Source organism: Melanerpes formicivorus, unplaced genomic scaffold, assembly GCF_026170545.1.
Source record: "Melanerpes formicivorus ecotype bairdi unplaced genomic scaffold, bMelFor1.0.p_v2 SCAF_48, whole genome shotgun sequence".
In the NCBI taxonomy this organism is placed as follows: Eukaryota; Metazoa; Chordata; class Aves; order Piciformes; family Picidae; genus Melanerpes; species Melanerpes formicivorus.
Genome location: NW_027142400.1, coordinates 2,670,398 through 2,686,281, shown reverse-complemented (window position 1 = coordinate 2,686,281; position 15,884 = coordinate 2,670,398). Strand labels below are relative to the sequence as shown.

General features: G+C 43.2%; 1 protein-coding gene across 7 annotated transcripts in view; it reads left to right on the top strand.

The window, feature by feature from the left end:
• CDC42BPB (CDC42 binding protein kinase beta) overlaps positions 1 to 10,300 on the top strand; it is a 96,025-nt gene extending 85,725 nt beyond the window's left edge. For 4 of the 7 annotated variants that reach the window (XM_068160172.1, XM_068160170.1, XM_068160165.1 and 1 more), the window contains 8 exons: positions 1,062 to 1,658; positions 4,351 to 4,448; positions 4,560 to 4,644; positions 4,791 to 4,911; positions 5,002 to 5,119; positions 6,208 to 6,316; positions 6,411 to 6,481; positions 8,534 to 10,300. In XM_068160172.1, the coding sequence (XP_068016273.1) occupies positions 1,062 to 1,658; positions 4,351 to 4,448; positions 4,560 to 4,644; positions 4,791 to 4,911; positions 5,002 to 5,119; positions 6,208 to 6,316; positions 6,411 to 6,481; positions 8,534 to 8,665 (1,331 nt within the window). In that variant the 3' untranslated portion in view covers positions 8,666 to 10,300. The remainder of the gene's footprint in view (positions 1 to 1,061; positions 1,659 to 4,350; positions 4,449 to 4,559; positions 4,645 to 4,790; positions 4,912 to 5,001; positions 5,120 to 6,207; positions 6,317 to 6,410; positions 6,482 to 8,533) is intronic. The other 3 variants (XM_068160171.1, XM_068160169.1, XM_068160167.1) reach the window with 1 other exon arrangement.
• The last annotated feature ends 5,584 nt before the right edge of the window (positions 10,301 to 15,884 follow it).

Sequence of the window (15,884 nt, the reverse complement as noted above, 5' to 3'; positions counted from 1 at the left end):
TCAACAGCTGATTATTTCACAGAACATTTCTTCAGACATATCATCTATTTGTGCAGGTATGAGGATGCCACAAAAGCACGTGGCTTCTTGATCTAGACAGCCAAAGTCTTGTTCCAGAGTTTAAAGAATATGGTAACTTGGCTATTACTGAAAAAAATGCATTTAATTTCTAGTTTGTTTGTTTTGTTGGTGGTTTGTTGTTTATTGTTTTGGGTTTTTTAATCATCATTCAAAAGTATTTCATATGCATTCAGCTGACAGAAAAGTGACCGTATTAGGATTCCTAGTTTGGAATTGCTTCATCTCCATTTGTACCTCATGAAATAACTCACCACTTGAAAGTGTCTGTACACCCACAATCCCAAAAGCAGAACGTGTTGTACCTAGCCCCTTTAGCTGCTTCTAGCAGTTTTTAAAAACCTTCAAACAGGGAAACTCCCCAGCTTCCACGGGCAACCTAACTCGTCCTGACTGTGAGAAGGCTTTTCCTTGCCTGTCCTAAATCTCTGTTCTTACTGCTTAAGCTCATTCTTTTTGAGGCTTCCTCCATCACACACCTGTAGGTGTTTAACACCTACTTTCTGTACTGCTTTTTCATTTGTCAACAGTACAGCGTTAAGTGGCTACAGCATTTAGTGATGAGCCTCAAATACTTTGTATTTCTTTGTGTTCTGCTAATTTGACATTCCTGCAGAATTTGCTGAAGATGCTGATGTTTTCCTGAAGGTGGAACCCCTTTCAAAAGACAGAGCATCTTGAAGTGTATACATAGTACAGAGGATACAAAATATTTTCTGCATTTGTCCTAGATACTTAAGCAGCTTTTTCCTCCAAAGTGTTGCAGAGACTTTGTATCAATAATGAGTGACAGTAATGCTTTGTTTCATGGTTTGTCCTAAGAATTAGTAACAGATCATCAAACGTGTAACAAGTGCTCTTTCTTATCTGCTATGTGTCTGTGTTTAGATGCATTTTCAGACATCAGTGTGTAGCAGTGCAGTGTTTCCAGGTGGCATGTTTTTTTCCCCTTTAACTTAGGGCAGCTCTTGTTTCCTTTGCAGTGATCGTCCGAGCTGCTGACTGCAAGAAGGTGTACCAGATAGAGCTTGCTCCCAAAGAGAAAATTATCATCCTCATCTGCGGTCGGAACCATCATGTTCACCTTTACCCCTGGGCGTCTCTGGATGGGTCGGAAGGAAATTTTGACATCAAGCTTGCAGAAACTAAAGGATGCCAACTGATTACAACTGGAACACTAAAGAAGAGTTCTTCAACTTGTTTGTTTGTGGCTGTCAAACGACAGGTTTTTTGCTATGAAATTCACAGAACTAAACCTTTCCACAAAAAATTCAGTGAAATTCAGGCTCCAGGAACTGTACAGTGGATGACAGTGTTCAAGGACAAGCTCTGTGTTGGCTACCAGTCTGGGTTCTCTCTGTTGACCATCCAGGGAGATGGACAATCTATAAACCTGGTAAATCCTAATGACCCCTCGCTTATCTTCCTCTCACAGCAGTCTTTTGATGCCCTTTGTGCTGTGGAGCTCAGTAATGAGGAATACCTGCTTTGCTTCAGCCATATGGGAGTATACGTCGATTCGCAAGGTCGAAGGTCACGCATGCAGGAACTAATGTGGCCTGCAACTCCTGTTGCCTGTAGTATGTATATGTTTTTCTGTTGCCATATTCCTCTTACTGCTTTACTTGTCTAAAAATAATGGGCATTGCATTCTGTTTTGCTTCGGTTTGTCTTTCAACAGCTACAGGTTATGTTTTGATGGATTAACAGCATACATGGTTCTTCCTGGTGGTAGTTTTGGACATGGTGCAAGAAAAGAAGCTGTGTTTTGTTATAGGACAAAGAAAAAGGAAAAAGAGAATGCAGAATAACTTTTACAGAGGGTAGCCCTGGATGTCGAGAGTAGCCTGTGAAATTCTTTGAGAGAACAAAGAGAACTCCCCAGAGTGTAAATGTCTAGTTGTCTGTAGGATGTCTTCTGTGTCCTGTACTCAAAGTACCGTAGAAAGCTGAAGAAGAAATGTAACTATAGAGGTTCTTAAAGATAACAAAATAAGAGGTAAAAATACTGCTTCTCAGAGAACTGGTAGCAGTTTTTCTCCTTTTAGTTTTAGGGGGAGAATTTCCAAAAATAATTTAATACAGGCAAGTGGAACTTACAGGCAACTGCTCTGCTCTTTTCGGGAGTGTGGGTTTATCAGCTGCTTAGGACAGAAGCACATGCAGAGCATTTTTCAGTATTCAGTAGTCAAAGCAGTTCATGATAGAACTAGGATTTCTGTTTGGCGCTCAAACTGCAATGAAAATATTTTGACCAATTGAAGGCTAGAAATAGCTTTTTGTTTAAATACTGAAGCAAGCAGTTAGGAGTGTGTTGGTTTGATCAGGCCAGGCCCTAATAGCCATTTGTTTAATTTTAATTGTCTTGAACTGAAATTATTTGCTTGCTTTTTACTCTGACCTAGTTCTGTACAGAAATCTTGAAGCTAAGGCTCAAGGAAAACAATGTAGTTGCAAATTTGCTTTAAAACACCATTAGCCAAAGCTAATAGTTCCTTTTCCTGTATGAGCTTTACAGGCTTTTTGCTTTTCAGCAAACTAGACTTGCTAGTTAATAGTTTTGTCTGTTATTATTAGAAGCTGTTCTTATTATGAACTGTTTTATAGCTTTCTTGTATGTGCAGTCCTGAGTAGTGTTGGCTTAGGGCTGCTTTTGTAGCAAGAGCAACTTTATCTGTCAACAAAAGAAAGTGAATTACTTCCCTTTTTGTTAGCCATGTCCCTCCTCCACAGTCCTGGCCTCTCTTGCTGATGATGGTGGGTGTATTTCAACTCTTCCATCCAGAGATTAGAAATGGTGCCCACCCTGCTGCAGTTTCTGTTATGGTAACAGGACCAAGTTGTAAAGAGGTTTTAGGATAGGATGGAGAATTTGTCTTCAGGGCATTGTTCTCTCATGCTACTCAGAGAGGGTGAGGTCTGCACTAATGCAGTCAGCTCTGTTCTCTTGAGTGCATTTCTAGGCTGCACTTAAAGCAGCCTAATGTGTTGGCTCTGTGCTGAGTTGGTGTAGGTGTTGTGTTTAGCTTGAACATGGTGCAGTGCAAAGACTTGGAGACAGCAGGTCTATCATGCACAAGATCAGTGCAGACACTGAACCCTTCCTCTAGAAATCAGTTGAGAGCTGATCAGGCTCATCAGGTCTTATTCATAGAATCATAGAATCAATAAGGTTGGAAAAGACCTGAGAGATCATCAAGTCCAACCTATCACCCAACATCCCATGACTAATTAAACTGTGGCTTCAAGTGCCCCATTATTGGTAAGTGCTGGCCTTAGCTACAGGCCGTCCAGACAATAGCAGTTGGTGTTTCCCTCTGATGCTTGATGGTATCCCTTGATTTAGACATCCAAGCCAACCATGACCCCATATAATAGATATTTGACCATCAATCACTTCTGTGGTAGGTATTTATGATAGCTGCCCAAGGCATTCTGTGAACAAATTCAAACAATAGCACCACAACCTTACTTCAGTTCTCCTCTAAGAAGATTCCATGATGTGTTTAATGTTCTGCTGGTTTATTTTCCTTTTGTTTATTGAAATAGCTCTTATCTCTATTAAATCCCATGAATTTCTAGTAACTGCTCTTTGCATCAGGACACAGTCTTTACATGAGCAGAAGCATGTTGATATGAAGCTCTAGGGATCAACACTTTCATTTGACCTAAAATAAACTTGTCTGTTGATGCCTTTGATGCTTTTTAGAAAAAAGAAACTAGAAAACATCTGAAAAGATAAAATGTGTTGTGGACTTTAAGCATTGTGACAATGCAGCCCATACATGAGTATCTAAAGTTAGGTAATTGTTATCAAAAGAGGAAGGAAGTTGAGAGGGGATCTACATCAGGCCTTCACAACCCACCTCACAGACAGTGACCTTGTCTTTTCCCCTGCACAGCAGATGTATAGTTAGTTGGCTGCTTCTGAAATGATCTGCATCTGCAGAAAAGCTAGCTGCTCATTTCCCACCAAGCAGCAAATTTGTATGCATCTGAAAATTTCAGTCACCGTTTTGCAATTTCATGACGCCGTAATTTGAAGTTTAAAAATACCAAAAGGCCCAAATTTAAACCTTTCCGTGGTGCTGGCAGTTGTCTTTAGCAAATCTTGTCTCACAAAAATACCAATTTGAAAGTGGGGCAGGGAAAAAGTGTATTGAAATCTATCTTGCACATAGTGGAAAAGTTGTAACTCTTGAAATTTGCTGAAATATGTCAGGTCTGGACTACTGAAACCACATTAGGGTTTTCTGTTTTCAATCTGTGCAGGTTGTAGTTCTTCATATGTCACAGTGTATAGCGAGTATGGTGTTGATGTATTCGATGTTAACACTATGGAATGGGTCCAGACCATTGGCCTGCGAAGGGTAAGTCATTTTCTTTGAATATGGAACTTCGTTGGGGTATTTTCAAGTGAAAAATTTCTTCATGTGGTATGCTAGGCTTGTGTTAATTCTCTACCTCCTTCCTTAAAACAGATCAGACCATTAAACATGGATGGCACGCTCAATCTCCTTAACTGTGAGCCACCAAGACTAATATATTTCAAGAACAAGTTTGCAGGTGAGTAGAGCAAGGGGAGAAATGGGGAAATGACACAAAGCTGAGTAATTTGAAGCAATGTCACCTTTGCATAAAATGAAACTTGTATTGGATGTGTCTGGGTCAACATGTACCTCTGTACGTGAAACTGCATTGTGATATTACAGCAGGAGCTGTCCTCAGCGTTCCAGAAACATCTGACAACAGCAAGAAGCAAATGCTTCGAACTAGGAGCAAAAGAAGATTTGTATTTAAGGTTCCTGAGGAAGAGCGATTACAACAGAGGCGGTAAGAAATGAGCTGTGTATGTGACTTAGTATAGATGATGAGATGCAGAGACTGGGTCTGCTAATAGTCAAAATCTCTCTATTCTTTTAGGGAAATGCTTAGAGACCCTGAGCTAAGGTCAAAGATGATTTCTAACCCAACAAATTTCAACCACGTGGCTCATATGGGACCAGGAGATGGAATGCAGGTTCTCATGGACCTCCCACTGGTAAAATACATTTAAAAGGGAGGAAGATATATGTGTATTTGTTCTGGTTCAGAAAAACTGTGTAGATGAACTGTAAGGAGTTAAAGTATTATCTGTACCAAATTCTTCTTTGAATTGTTACGAGAAAGGTGAACCTTCCTGATGTTCAATGCTTCTAAATCCTGTTCAAGGAAGCACTGTTAGCTGACTTATGAATGAGACACTGAAAGCAATAGATGTCACTGCCAGGAGCTTGTTAGTGGTTTTGTAAATAATCAGTCTCTCCTCCTTCCTTTTCTCTTGCTTGTCTTAAAACAACAGAATGAATTTCCTTCCCCCTCATCCTCTCAACATTTTGCTCTGGTACCACCTCCAACAGGCTTTGAGCACGTCTATCACATGAGCCCTATCTCTGCTGAAATCTCCCTCCAGAGTGACCATTCCTCACTGCAAGGCTCCCCTCTTCTTTCTTCCTCTTCTTGTCCCTCATCTGCTTCCTTAGCCAAGGGTAGGAGTAGCTCCAAACTGCTAGGAACTGAAATGGTGTGCTTGTGGCACTTCGCCAGTTCTAGAGCAAAAACCAGGGGGGAAAAGCTAATGCTGTGGAGGTAACTAAATGCATGTAAGTTGCAATGCTTTATAGCATGATTTTTATTTTGTATTTAACAAGTAGAGCATTTTGCAAGCTATTTAGTGTAAAATCCACGAGAGGAAGACACAAAGGTGGACTTTATGTTTTGTACTCTCTGTTTTATAGCTGCTAGTCAGGCTTTCTCTTGTCCTTCTCAGCTAGCCCAGATGAGGCATTTGTCCTTTCAGCAGGAGGAGGAAGGAAAGCAGAGCTTTTGGTACAGTCCCTGCCCCTTCATATAGAGAGTTTGCTGGCTGATAGGTTCCAGTGGCTGCTTTGGGGCTTAGTTCTTTCTCTGTCTTTCTCAGGGTTTGTGTCTGTTACTGAAAATATGTGGATGTGGTCAAGTAAGTTCAGAGTTTTATTACCAACACTGGGTTGTAATAGCTTCAAAAGCACAGTAAAGTTGTCATGACTAACAACTGCTAGTTGGATAGCTTTTGTTGCTGGCTAACAAGGTGTTTTGTTTCAACTGCAGAGTGTCCTACCTGCTGCACAGGATGAGAAAACATGTCCATCTACAGCTAACCTCTCACGGCAGCAGCAGCAGCAGAGAAACAAAACCTATATTTCGTGGCCCTCTTCAAGTAAGGCTTGGAAGCAAGCTTGCCAATTCTGAGCTTTAATTTATGGCTTCAACAAAAGGTGTAAACCTTCCTTTTTTTCCTTCTTTCTCTCCAGGTGGCAGTGATGTGGGAGGAGCTATGCCTTCCCGAAGTATGTCTGATCCTGACCAGGAGTTTGACAAAGAGGTAAAGTAGCCTTCATTAAATGGAGACTGACGGTATCCTGTTGCTGCAGATTGTTGTCTTTTTCCAGTGAACCACATTTCTGAAGAAATACTTCACAAAGACCATGGCCATTTTGGAGTTGTTTTCCTTCCACAAACACTGTAACGTATGATTGCAAGTTAGATGTGCCAGCACAAAAGCAAAGTTGTGAAAAGGTCTTTTTGTGCTGGTATTTTAAGTATGTCTTTAAGTATGTCTTGGATTAAGTTTTGTAGACAAGGGAAATTTGACTAATTGATGAAATGTCCTCAAAGCTCCTAAAAATGTTCTCTGGGCTATTAACATAGAATGGCAAAGTAATATGACTAATTAAGTAATTTTCTGTGCTGCCTTAAGGAAGAGTTTTTGTTCGTACAGCTTGAGAAGGAATCATATTCTAAAATACATGAAACTGCTTTTAGGAAGGGTGAAAGTGTGTGCCGTTAGTTGCCAAACTGGAAATGTCCTAGCTAAACAGAACTGGTGTCCCTGAGTCCAAGGGGAGGTGGAGATTATGTATTTGTCATGAGTGTTGCTGCTTCCAAGCTTGTTCAGGCATTGCTGTGCAAAGAAAGTCTTAAGAACTACTTCTGGGAGACAAACTCCTAGATCAAGGTCTTTGCAACTTTTTAGCAGTTTTTGGTACCCACCTACAGGTCCATATAATGCTCTGGATTCTGATGAGTGTTTTCCTGAAACCAGTCCTTAGCAGGATGCTTTGCTACACCCTAAGTCAAAGCATCTGTCCAGAGTTCTGATCACAGCCATGCTCTGCCTTCCTTTGTCACCTTAAGTAGGCCATTAAAAGCAGGTGAAAACAGGGATCTCTAAACACAGGTGGTTTTGAAACTCTGGATTTTCAAAGGTGTGTTGATGAAGGACTGTGTCAGTTAACTTAGTTATTCTGCAGCATCCTTCCCAAACTCCATTACATTCCATGCTCTAATGAAAATTGCTGCTTGTAGGCACAAGTGGTAGATTCTAAGGTTTTTACAGCATTTTCAATAGGTCTTACAATTTATTATGACTTCTTAAATTAAAAACCTCCAGTACTCTGAAACTTCAAAAGGGAGGATCTGGTAACACCTTTTGGCTTTATGCTATTTTCCTCATGGCTTTTGGCTTTATTGCAGCCTGAACTGTATCATGCTAGGATAATCTTGTTATAGATGATCTTGTTACTGAGCCATGCAAGACCTTGTGAACAGCATTCATGAAGGATGTTACCTTTCCATCTATTTGCTAAATATATATTCCCTTTCTTGAAAATAACTTGCTGCAGCGGTACCAGTTTTTCCTGTGCAGCATTTTTCAGCTGTGAATGTGTGCAGTGCTCAGAGCTGTGACTTGCCAAAATAGTGGGAAACTTGCCAAGCCATCCTGCTGGAGACCAGTCTGTGAAGGCAAATATCCAACAGCCAGTCTAATGCTGGGGAAATAACTGTGGATAGTCTGTTTTTATTAGATACTAACATAGGGCAGCTCCAGAAAGCATATTCTGTTTCTAGATCTTCAGCCTGATACTTGGCAATTCACTCTTTTGTGAAGTGCCTGACATGCTTGTGACTGTAGCTGTTTTGTAAACAGTTCATATTCTTGTTTCCTTCCTTCTCACCAAGCTGAAGGTGATTTGGCCATAATTGTTTGCATGTCTGCATGTGCAGACATATCCGCTCCTGATCTATAAGAACTGCTTAAGAGACAGGCTGATAAACTCAGACCAATAGAGGACAGATAGCTTTCCTGATGGAATGTAGCTGTGCAGTGGATAAAGGAGTGGGGCCTGAGATACAGCAGTTTGCATTACTTGGCCATAATTCCTGGTACATCAGAAGGTCACCTTCACGACTGCACTGCAGCCTGTTGAGAATTATGGAAGTACTTGCAGGAATGCTTATCCATGAAATTAATCTAATGCTCACTGCTTCATAAGTGTTGCTCACCCTAATTTTTGAGCGCCTTTGAAACCTTTTGGATGTACGGAATTGGTTTTAAGCATGATTTTCTTTGTATGTTAATGTTTGTCTTTAACAGCCTGATTCAGACTCCACCAAACACTCTACGCCATCCAACAGCTCAAATCCAAGTGGTCCTCCAAGTCCCAACTCTCCTCACAGGAATCAGCTTACACTAGATGGACTGGATCAGTCGACCTGTGACGCGTAACACTACCGCTCTCACCCTTCTGGCTTCAATCTTCCACTACTCGATGGAGTATTCAAGAGCAGGGCAAGGCTGTCTCAGATGCTAGTGCCAAGACTGACACTGAATCTCTGGTGTTGTACAAGAATAATTATATATCCAGATTGTAGATACAAACTATTGAAATGAAGAAAATTCTTTACTAAATAGCGATTGAGCTTTTTATGCAGAATTGTTCACTGCTCAGTTACGGTTGGTTCCTTTCTGCACAGCTGTGATACAGTTTTATTGCATAGGAGCATTTAAGGCCACCAGTAAATAGTCTTATTCTTATGCTGAAAAGAAGACATAGAGAGAGATACTGATAATGTTGCTATAATATCAGGAATATTATTTTTCTATAGAATGATGTAATGTCTCATTAGCAGGAAATCCTTTTAGACACAATTTGGACCTCTGAATAGAAAATGGAAGCAGGTCTAGTTACATCCTCAGATGAATACAGTTTTCCCTTTTCCCCCATAACTGTTTGTTTCCTAAATCTTAAGGAGAATGCTAGGAAGCTGTAAGGTTGTTTCCAACGTCAACAGATCCACCAGGAAGTCAAATAAAAGTTGGTTATAGTTTTGTGGCCTTTTAATTCATTTAGCCATTACATATATACAGCTGCATAACTCTTTCTATCTTTCTACCAACTTTTTAGTCTTGTACATAGGACTGTTGCCAGTTACCTTTTACCCATACCCTGCTTTTTAGTCCTCATCAATCAGTCATTAGTCAGGGCTTTTAAAATACTGGTAATTACTGCTGTGAAAAAAGGTTTTATTCCTAGTTCCTGCCTATCTCCTCCTGAGAAGTTGTTTCTCCTGGGTTTTTTGGTGTGAGGACACACTACATTGTTAGTTAGCAAGCCTTCTCGTGGTTGTGTTGCCCTCGAATTCTGCTTGACCTAAGGGACTATGTCACACTAAAAATCGGTCTGTTTTCTCGGTTACCAAAGTGGAACGTGAAGGATGTGTCACTGGGGGTGCTGCTTTTCTCATTAATTGTATCCTCACCTGCATGAAGACCCCATGATTATTAATCAAGTATTGATCATGTAGAAAAATGCACAACACACTCCTGTATATTTTGCTATGGCCCACGTGCAGTGGTGATGTTTTGCGTGTATATTTAATCTCATGCTTCCGTGTATTATACGTTTAGTAATCAAAGATTTGTGACCATGTTTCATTAAAAGCTTGTAATTAATTCACTGGCTGGCATATCCAGTTTGTCATTGTCACACTAGTGTGCCTTCTGTGCCAATTTTATGACAGTTGGATGTCACTTATTTAAAATCTGGTTTAAATGGGCTAATGCTATACCAATGGCTAATGTTCTTTTCTGAAACACTGTATAGGACGTGCACTTATCTTTAGTTTCAACTGAGTGTTCTAGTCAACATTTAATCCTGTTACATTAAGTGTTCGACAGTACTTGCTCTTTTTCTCAGACTCTTGATAAAGGAGCTCAGTTAGAGCTGGACACTACTGCTTTGGGGGGTTTCTGGTTTTTACTTTTTTTAATGTAAGTCTAAGTCTTTGTAATTATTGAATTGTGAGAACATTTTTGAACAATTTACCTGTCAATAAAACAGAAGAGGGAGGTTTTAAAGTTCATAGTTGTCTGTCTTGACATGGGAAAACAGTCTGCCACTGACCCTGGCTGGAACGTCATGGTAAATTTGCGTTGTTCACATGGATGTTTTACATAATCTGGAAGATACTCTGGAGCCCCTTACCTGAATGCTGTGAGGAAAGGTTTGTGTTTCTGCACGTAAATGCATGTTCAGGAGCATTGGAAGTCCTTTTGCTGGAATACAGTGTTGAAATTCTGTGCCCTTGGTTTGTGTTAGAGTTGTCATTTTATCGACCTGCTGGCCCAGTGAAGTTCATTTTGTAATTATTTATGTGACTAAGGAGGCTACAGGAGCTACTCGGGCATCTAAAGGGTGATTAATACATTAAAGACTCTCGACTTGTTGTCAAAGCAGTAGTCCCAATGAGACAGTTAGGAACATTTCAAAGATTGGTGTGTGAATGGTGCAGTCCTTTAATATGGAGGGTTTTTTAAAGCTCCCCTCATGCTCCAGTATTTGAGCACCATAGAGCTTACTGTAGCTAGAACAGAACCAACATCTCTAGTGTGTTCTGGGTAAGCATCCCTCATCCCTTATGGAGTGCCTGAGTGCTCCTGGATTGCTTCTCGCTTTGTCCCACCCATTCTTGTCCCATCTAACCTTAATGAGGTTAATGAGGAGAGGCCTAGGTGGGTATTTTGGACCCTTCTGTGCCTTGCTTGACCAAACCTACTTGGTCAAGGCCAGGAGACTGGGCTGGGTCAGCTTGGGAAAGTACAGTCTGCCCTGGGGATGGGGGTGATAGCTGATAGGAGGTTTGAAGGCTGTGTGCTGCAAGCTGCCTCAAGAGTATTTCATGTTAATCATCTTTGACTTTTAAAAAACATTTCTGCTGTTCTTGAGCTGATTTTTCTCTGCACAGAGAGGACTTAAGATGACAACAGTCTTTAATTATGGGGATATTAAATCATAGCACTCAGCAGTGCCAGAGCTTGGTTATAATTTAAGCAGGAGAACATTTCTAGAAAAATAAATTAATTGCTCAGTATGAATACTCTTTAACCCCTAGAGTTTAGCCAAGCAAAATTTCTTCTCCCTGAAGGCTACCAGTCTAGAATCACAAGTGAGGAATGAAGTTATGCAAGGAATGAGGATCATTTGGTCTCTTCCTGTACTTCTGCCCATTGCATTTTCACAGAGGCAGGTCCTGAAGCTGAGCAGTGGGCATGCCACTCACCAGAAATGTTCATCACTTCTAGCACAGATCTTTGCCCCAGGAGGCTGTGTACTTTGGAATACATTCTAGTGTTACTTGCTGCCCAAGAAATTAAACTCATCTGCTAGCACCTCTGCAGCACGGATGGGCTCAGAACAGCTTTCTTAAATTAGTGCAATCTGCTGGTGGGGATGGGGCTTAAACACTTGCTTTATGTTTGCAGGGTAAGTCCTTACCACAGCCAAGCCACAGGGAGGGCACCCTCACTGTTCTGCACAATGCCCAATTAGGCATCCCTGGGAGAAAGTAGATGCATCAAACTTTTTAAGAGCTGGCAGTGGTAGTCTAAAGCTCTGAGAAACAGAAAAGCATTTGAGGGTATAGATTACTCTGGGGCCTGAAGGTGCAGTTTAAGCAAAGTAACAGGCAAAGAAAGGTGTGGTATCACGACTACAAACCTTGTCTTGCTTCTGAGTTTAGCCTATTTGAAAAGGAAAGAGCATCTTCTGTTCCATTTTATGCTCTGCCTACTTGTTTGAAGCAGCTCTGGCAGGTAGAAGTGAGGAGGATGTACCAAAAATTAGTGTTCACCCGCCCAGGTATTGCCTTCCTTTGCAGTGGCAGCAGGTCTGAACTACTTTATGTCTGCTTGCACCCGTGCATCTCCCTTCTCTCCATTTCCCCTTACACCCCTTCTTGGCAGCCTTGGGCTCCTTGTAGCTTATGGGGCAAGAACTGTGGGTGCTGGTATCCTTGGCCAGCGCAGAGCAGCCACTTTCTTACAGGCTGAGAGCTGCTGCCCTGAGCTCACAACCAGCAGGACAATGCAGCAGTGAGATGGCGGGTGGGGGGTGGGGGGTGCGCTGATTCAGGGGAAAGGCTGCCATGGGCAGGCGGGCAGGAAGGCACGGTGCTTGGTAAGAGCCAGCATGATCTCTCTCCTCCCTTCTAACTGTGTTTCTGGGTATGGGGCGTGATGATGAGTCTGGACAGCAGCTGCGTGCCTGTTGCAGGATGCCGGAGAAAGCCAAATGTTGGCAGAGCACGTTCCACGGGTGAATGATGCTCAGACTGACGTTGCCGGCAGGGTTAGGTGAGGACAGGAGCAGAAGACGGCAAGACGTGCTCAGCAAGTGAGAACTGCAGTGCTGCGCTCCAGCCAGAGGAGGAACATGAACTCAGTAATCAGCCGGTTCCACGTCCTTGCAGCAAATACTTTTCCTGCTCCCCAGCAAGCTGCAGCACTTTTTTTGTCACCTGACGACACAGGTTTATGCAGCTTTATTGGTCCTTTTTTTCAGATAAATCCCTCGGAGTTTTTGCAGCACCGCCTACTTCCCCGTTTCTTGCGCAGTCCCAGTTCTGCGGCCCCTTGAGAGCCGTGCTGATGCGGATGGAGGAGATGGCCACAGCCCCCCTGCTGCCTTGCAGTGCCTTGGCCACCTTCTGCACTTCGATGGTGCCAGCCCCTGCCAAATGCCTTCACTGCTGCTACCTCCTGCTAAAAAAAAAAAAAAGCAACAACAACAAAACAACCAAAAACAAACAACAGAAAAAACAACATTGTGGCAGGTCTGCCTGTAGGCTCGGTGGTATTTTGAGCACTGCTGCACGTTCTGCACAACCCTGTGAGCGGCTGTGCCGTGTGGAGGGAGAGCACAATGACAGGACTTGGTGTCCATTAATAATACACAGGTTGCTTATTCTTTTAAGACCCCAGGAAGCAATGACTTGGGAGATCTTGCCTTTAACACTAATGTATTTTGCATTAGTCTGTTGCAGCAGGGAACCCTTGAATCCCAGGACCAAGAGCAAAACAAAGCCATCAGGTGCCCAGCCACACATAGCCTCGGTGACATCAACTACTCCTCTAATGTGCTGCTTACCAAAGATGTCTGTGAATTAAATTTGTTAGGTAGAATCCCAGGAGAGACCCTTACATACCAAACCCCTTTGTGTTACCCAGCCTGCACCATGGGCTGTCTGAGTGTGTAGTACACAGGGTAAGATCATGGATCCAGCTGGTTTTCCAGCAGCTGTTGGTCCCCAGCATGACAAGCTGACTCTGGTGCTTCAGCTTTTTTCTGCAGAGCTCCCTGTCCCTGCAATGCTTTCTGTACAAGCAAACAGACATGGCTCCTGAAGGAAAAGTGCAGGACGTGCTCAGCTAGCACCCTGACAAAAATTGATCTCTATTTTAATTAAAGTCTCTATTGTAAGTGACCTGGAGCAGCAAATGCATTTTAAAAGTGAAGCCTTGCCAGCTGCAGATCCATACACCCCAATGTGAGGGGCGCCCAGGCGGTGAGACGTGCTGCAGAGGGGCCTGCCTGCCTCTCTCTGCAATAGCTGTGCCAGTAGCTGTGTGTCCCCAGAGACCATCTACTACATGGCCACACCTGCCCATCGTCCATGCTGAAATCCCTGTGTGCCAGGTAGAACACAGAACTGATGCCCTCAGCTGTTCCCTGGGAAAAGATCATCCTGCCACCATCTGGTGCTGTGGACTCTTTTGCATGTGACCGCAGCCGACTCTTACCTTTTGCTCTCAGTACACATCACAAGGAGCCCAAAAACTGCACAGGGAGGGAAGCAATTCAGCCTGGGGTGGGTGGCAGGGGCCTTGGATGAAGACTCTGAGCCCTCCCCATGTGTGGGGCAGTACTGGGATGGTGGGTTGCCTGGTGCAACGGCCTCCAGCATGCAGCAAGCGCTGTATTAGCCCTGGCTATGGAAAAATAAATTGTATATAGAGAGGTATGTAAAGGCTTGTAACCTGGAGGAGATTCAGTCACTTGCAATGATCTGATCTGAAAGGGGAAAAGAGCTCAGGCAGCAGGTGGAATGCCTGCAGGGGTATGAATACCTTTCCCTCCACAGCAAGCCCCAGCCGTGGTGCTGCAGCTGCGCTTGCAGGCATGACCATAACATCACAGCACCATTGCCTCAGGCTGTTCTCTGGCCTCATGACATCCAGATGAGGGCTTGAAGTGTGGGCGAGTTATTCCTTGGGTTCACATCATGGGAATGACTGTGCTGTAGGGTGAGTTTTGGGGGCCTGGCCTTAGGTCACTGCTCTTCACCGATATGCACTCATTGCAGGACCATGGAGTAGTGGAACCTGGGAATTCCCAACCCTCTGATGTTGAACACCCCCTTCAGAGGTCATTGGCTTCCTCTAATTTTTGACTTGTCTGGTGACCATTTAATTCAGCACCAAGCACATGACAGTCACAGCAGAAGCTCCTGTCTGGGCACACTGCTTTTTATCCCAGTAATGCTGGGGTAGCACTCTCATCCCTCCTCCCAGCCCTGGCTCTGTCTGGCTTACAAAGCAACAGCAGCAACTGGGGGCATAGAGATTGTCTTGTTCCCTGCCTGGCTTTTGTTTTGTGTCCTGCCTGCTTGCACTGCCCCTTACTAGAGGTCTCTGCAGGCAAGGGAGTGTCAGGGCTGGTCTCATCACCACATGCTGTGTGACACCCTTCATAAGGGCTCTGATGCACCTAATGATGAATTCACAGGCCTTTGAGAAGGGATTATGTTTTCCAGAGGCTAGAACAAAATATAATAAACTTAAAATAGCTGCTTCCATATGGAATATGCCAACAAGCCCCACTGAAAGCCCAGTAGAGTGTAAATTAGCATAAATTTGAATACATCTCCATAATTTCAGCCTCACCCATCAGACCTGCTCCTGTAATGAAGTGCTGCCTGACATTGTGGGCTGCTAAAGGTATTTGACATATGCCAGGCCAGAAATGCCATCTCTAGTGAGGCCCTTGGTGCCTCTGCCTTGACTCTCATTAGAGACAATCCAGAGTAACTCTCCCCAGTCATTGGGTTCCTGCCTGCATTCCTCCCCAGGGACCACTAGCACCAAACCTCTTTTCCCTAATACCACAAGAAGATGCATGCTCTCACTAAAGGAAATTGCAGGATAAATTCTCAGGTCTTAAGAGTTAGAAGGTCTTAAAATTGTCAGTTTGGGTACAGAGGGAGGAACCAAGCCCAGGCAGCCAAGCAGAGGGACTGTGGAGGGAAATGTTTGCTCAGAACTGCACCTAGTGCCCAGTGAGGTCCCTATGAGGAGAAATGAGGAACCCAGCACTGAACACACTGCTGGAACACAAAATAATGTCCTTTTAAACCCAACTAATAAGTCCAAGCCCTAGAGGCTCAGGAGCACATTTTGAAAAGTGTTTGAGCACTGAATTTCCATCATGCATCCAGAGTTACATCTGCCAACCTGCTGCATGCCCTGGGCAAATCCAGCACAGTGCTGGCTAAAGCTTCTCCAGATATCACCTGAGACCCAAATCTCAATCTTGAACTGTCAAAAAATGCCTGGTATCTACAAAATACAGCTTAAATACCAGAAGCAGCATCAAAGAGGCCTAACGATA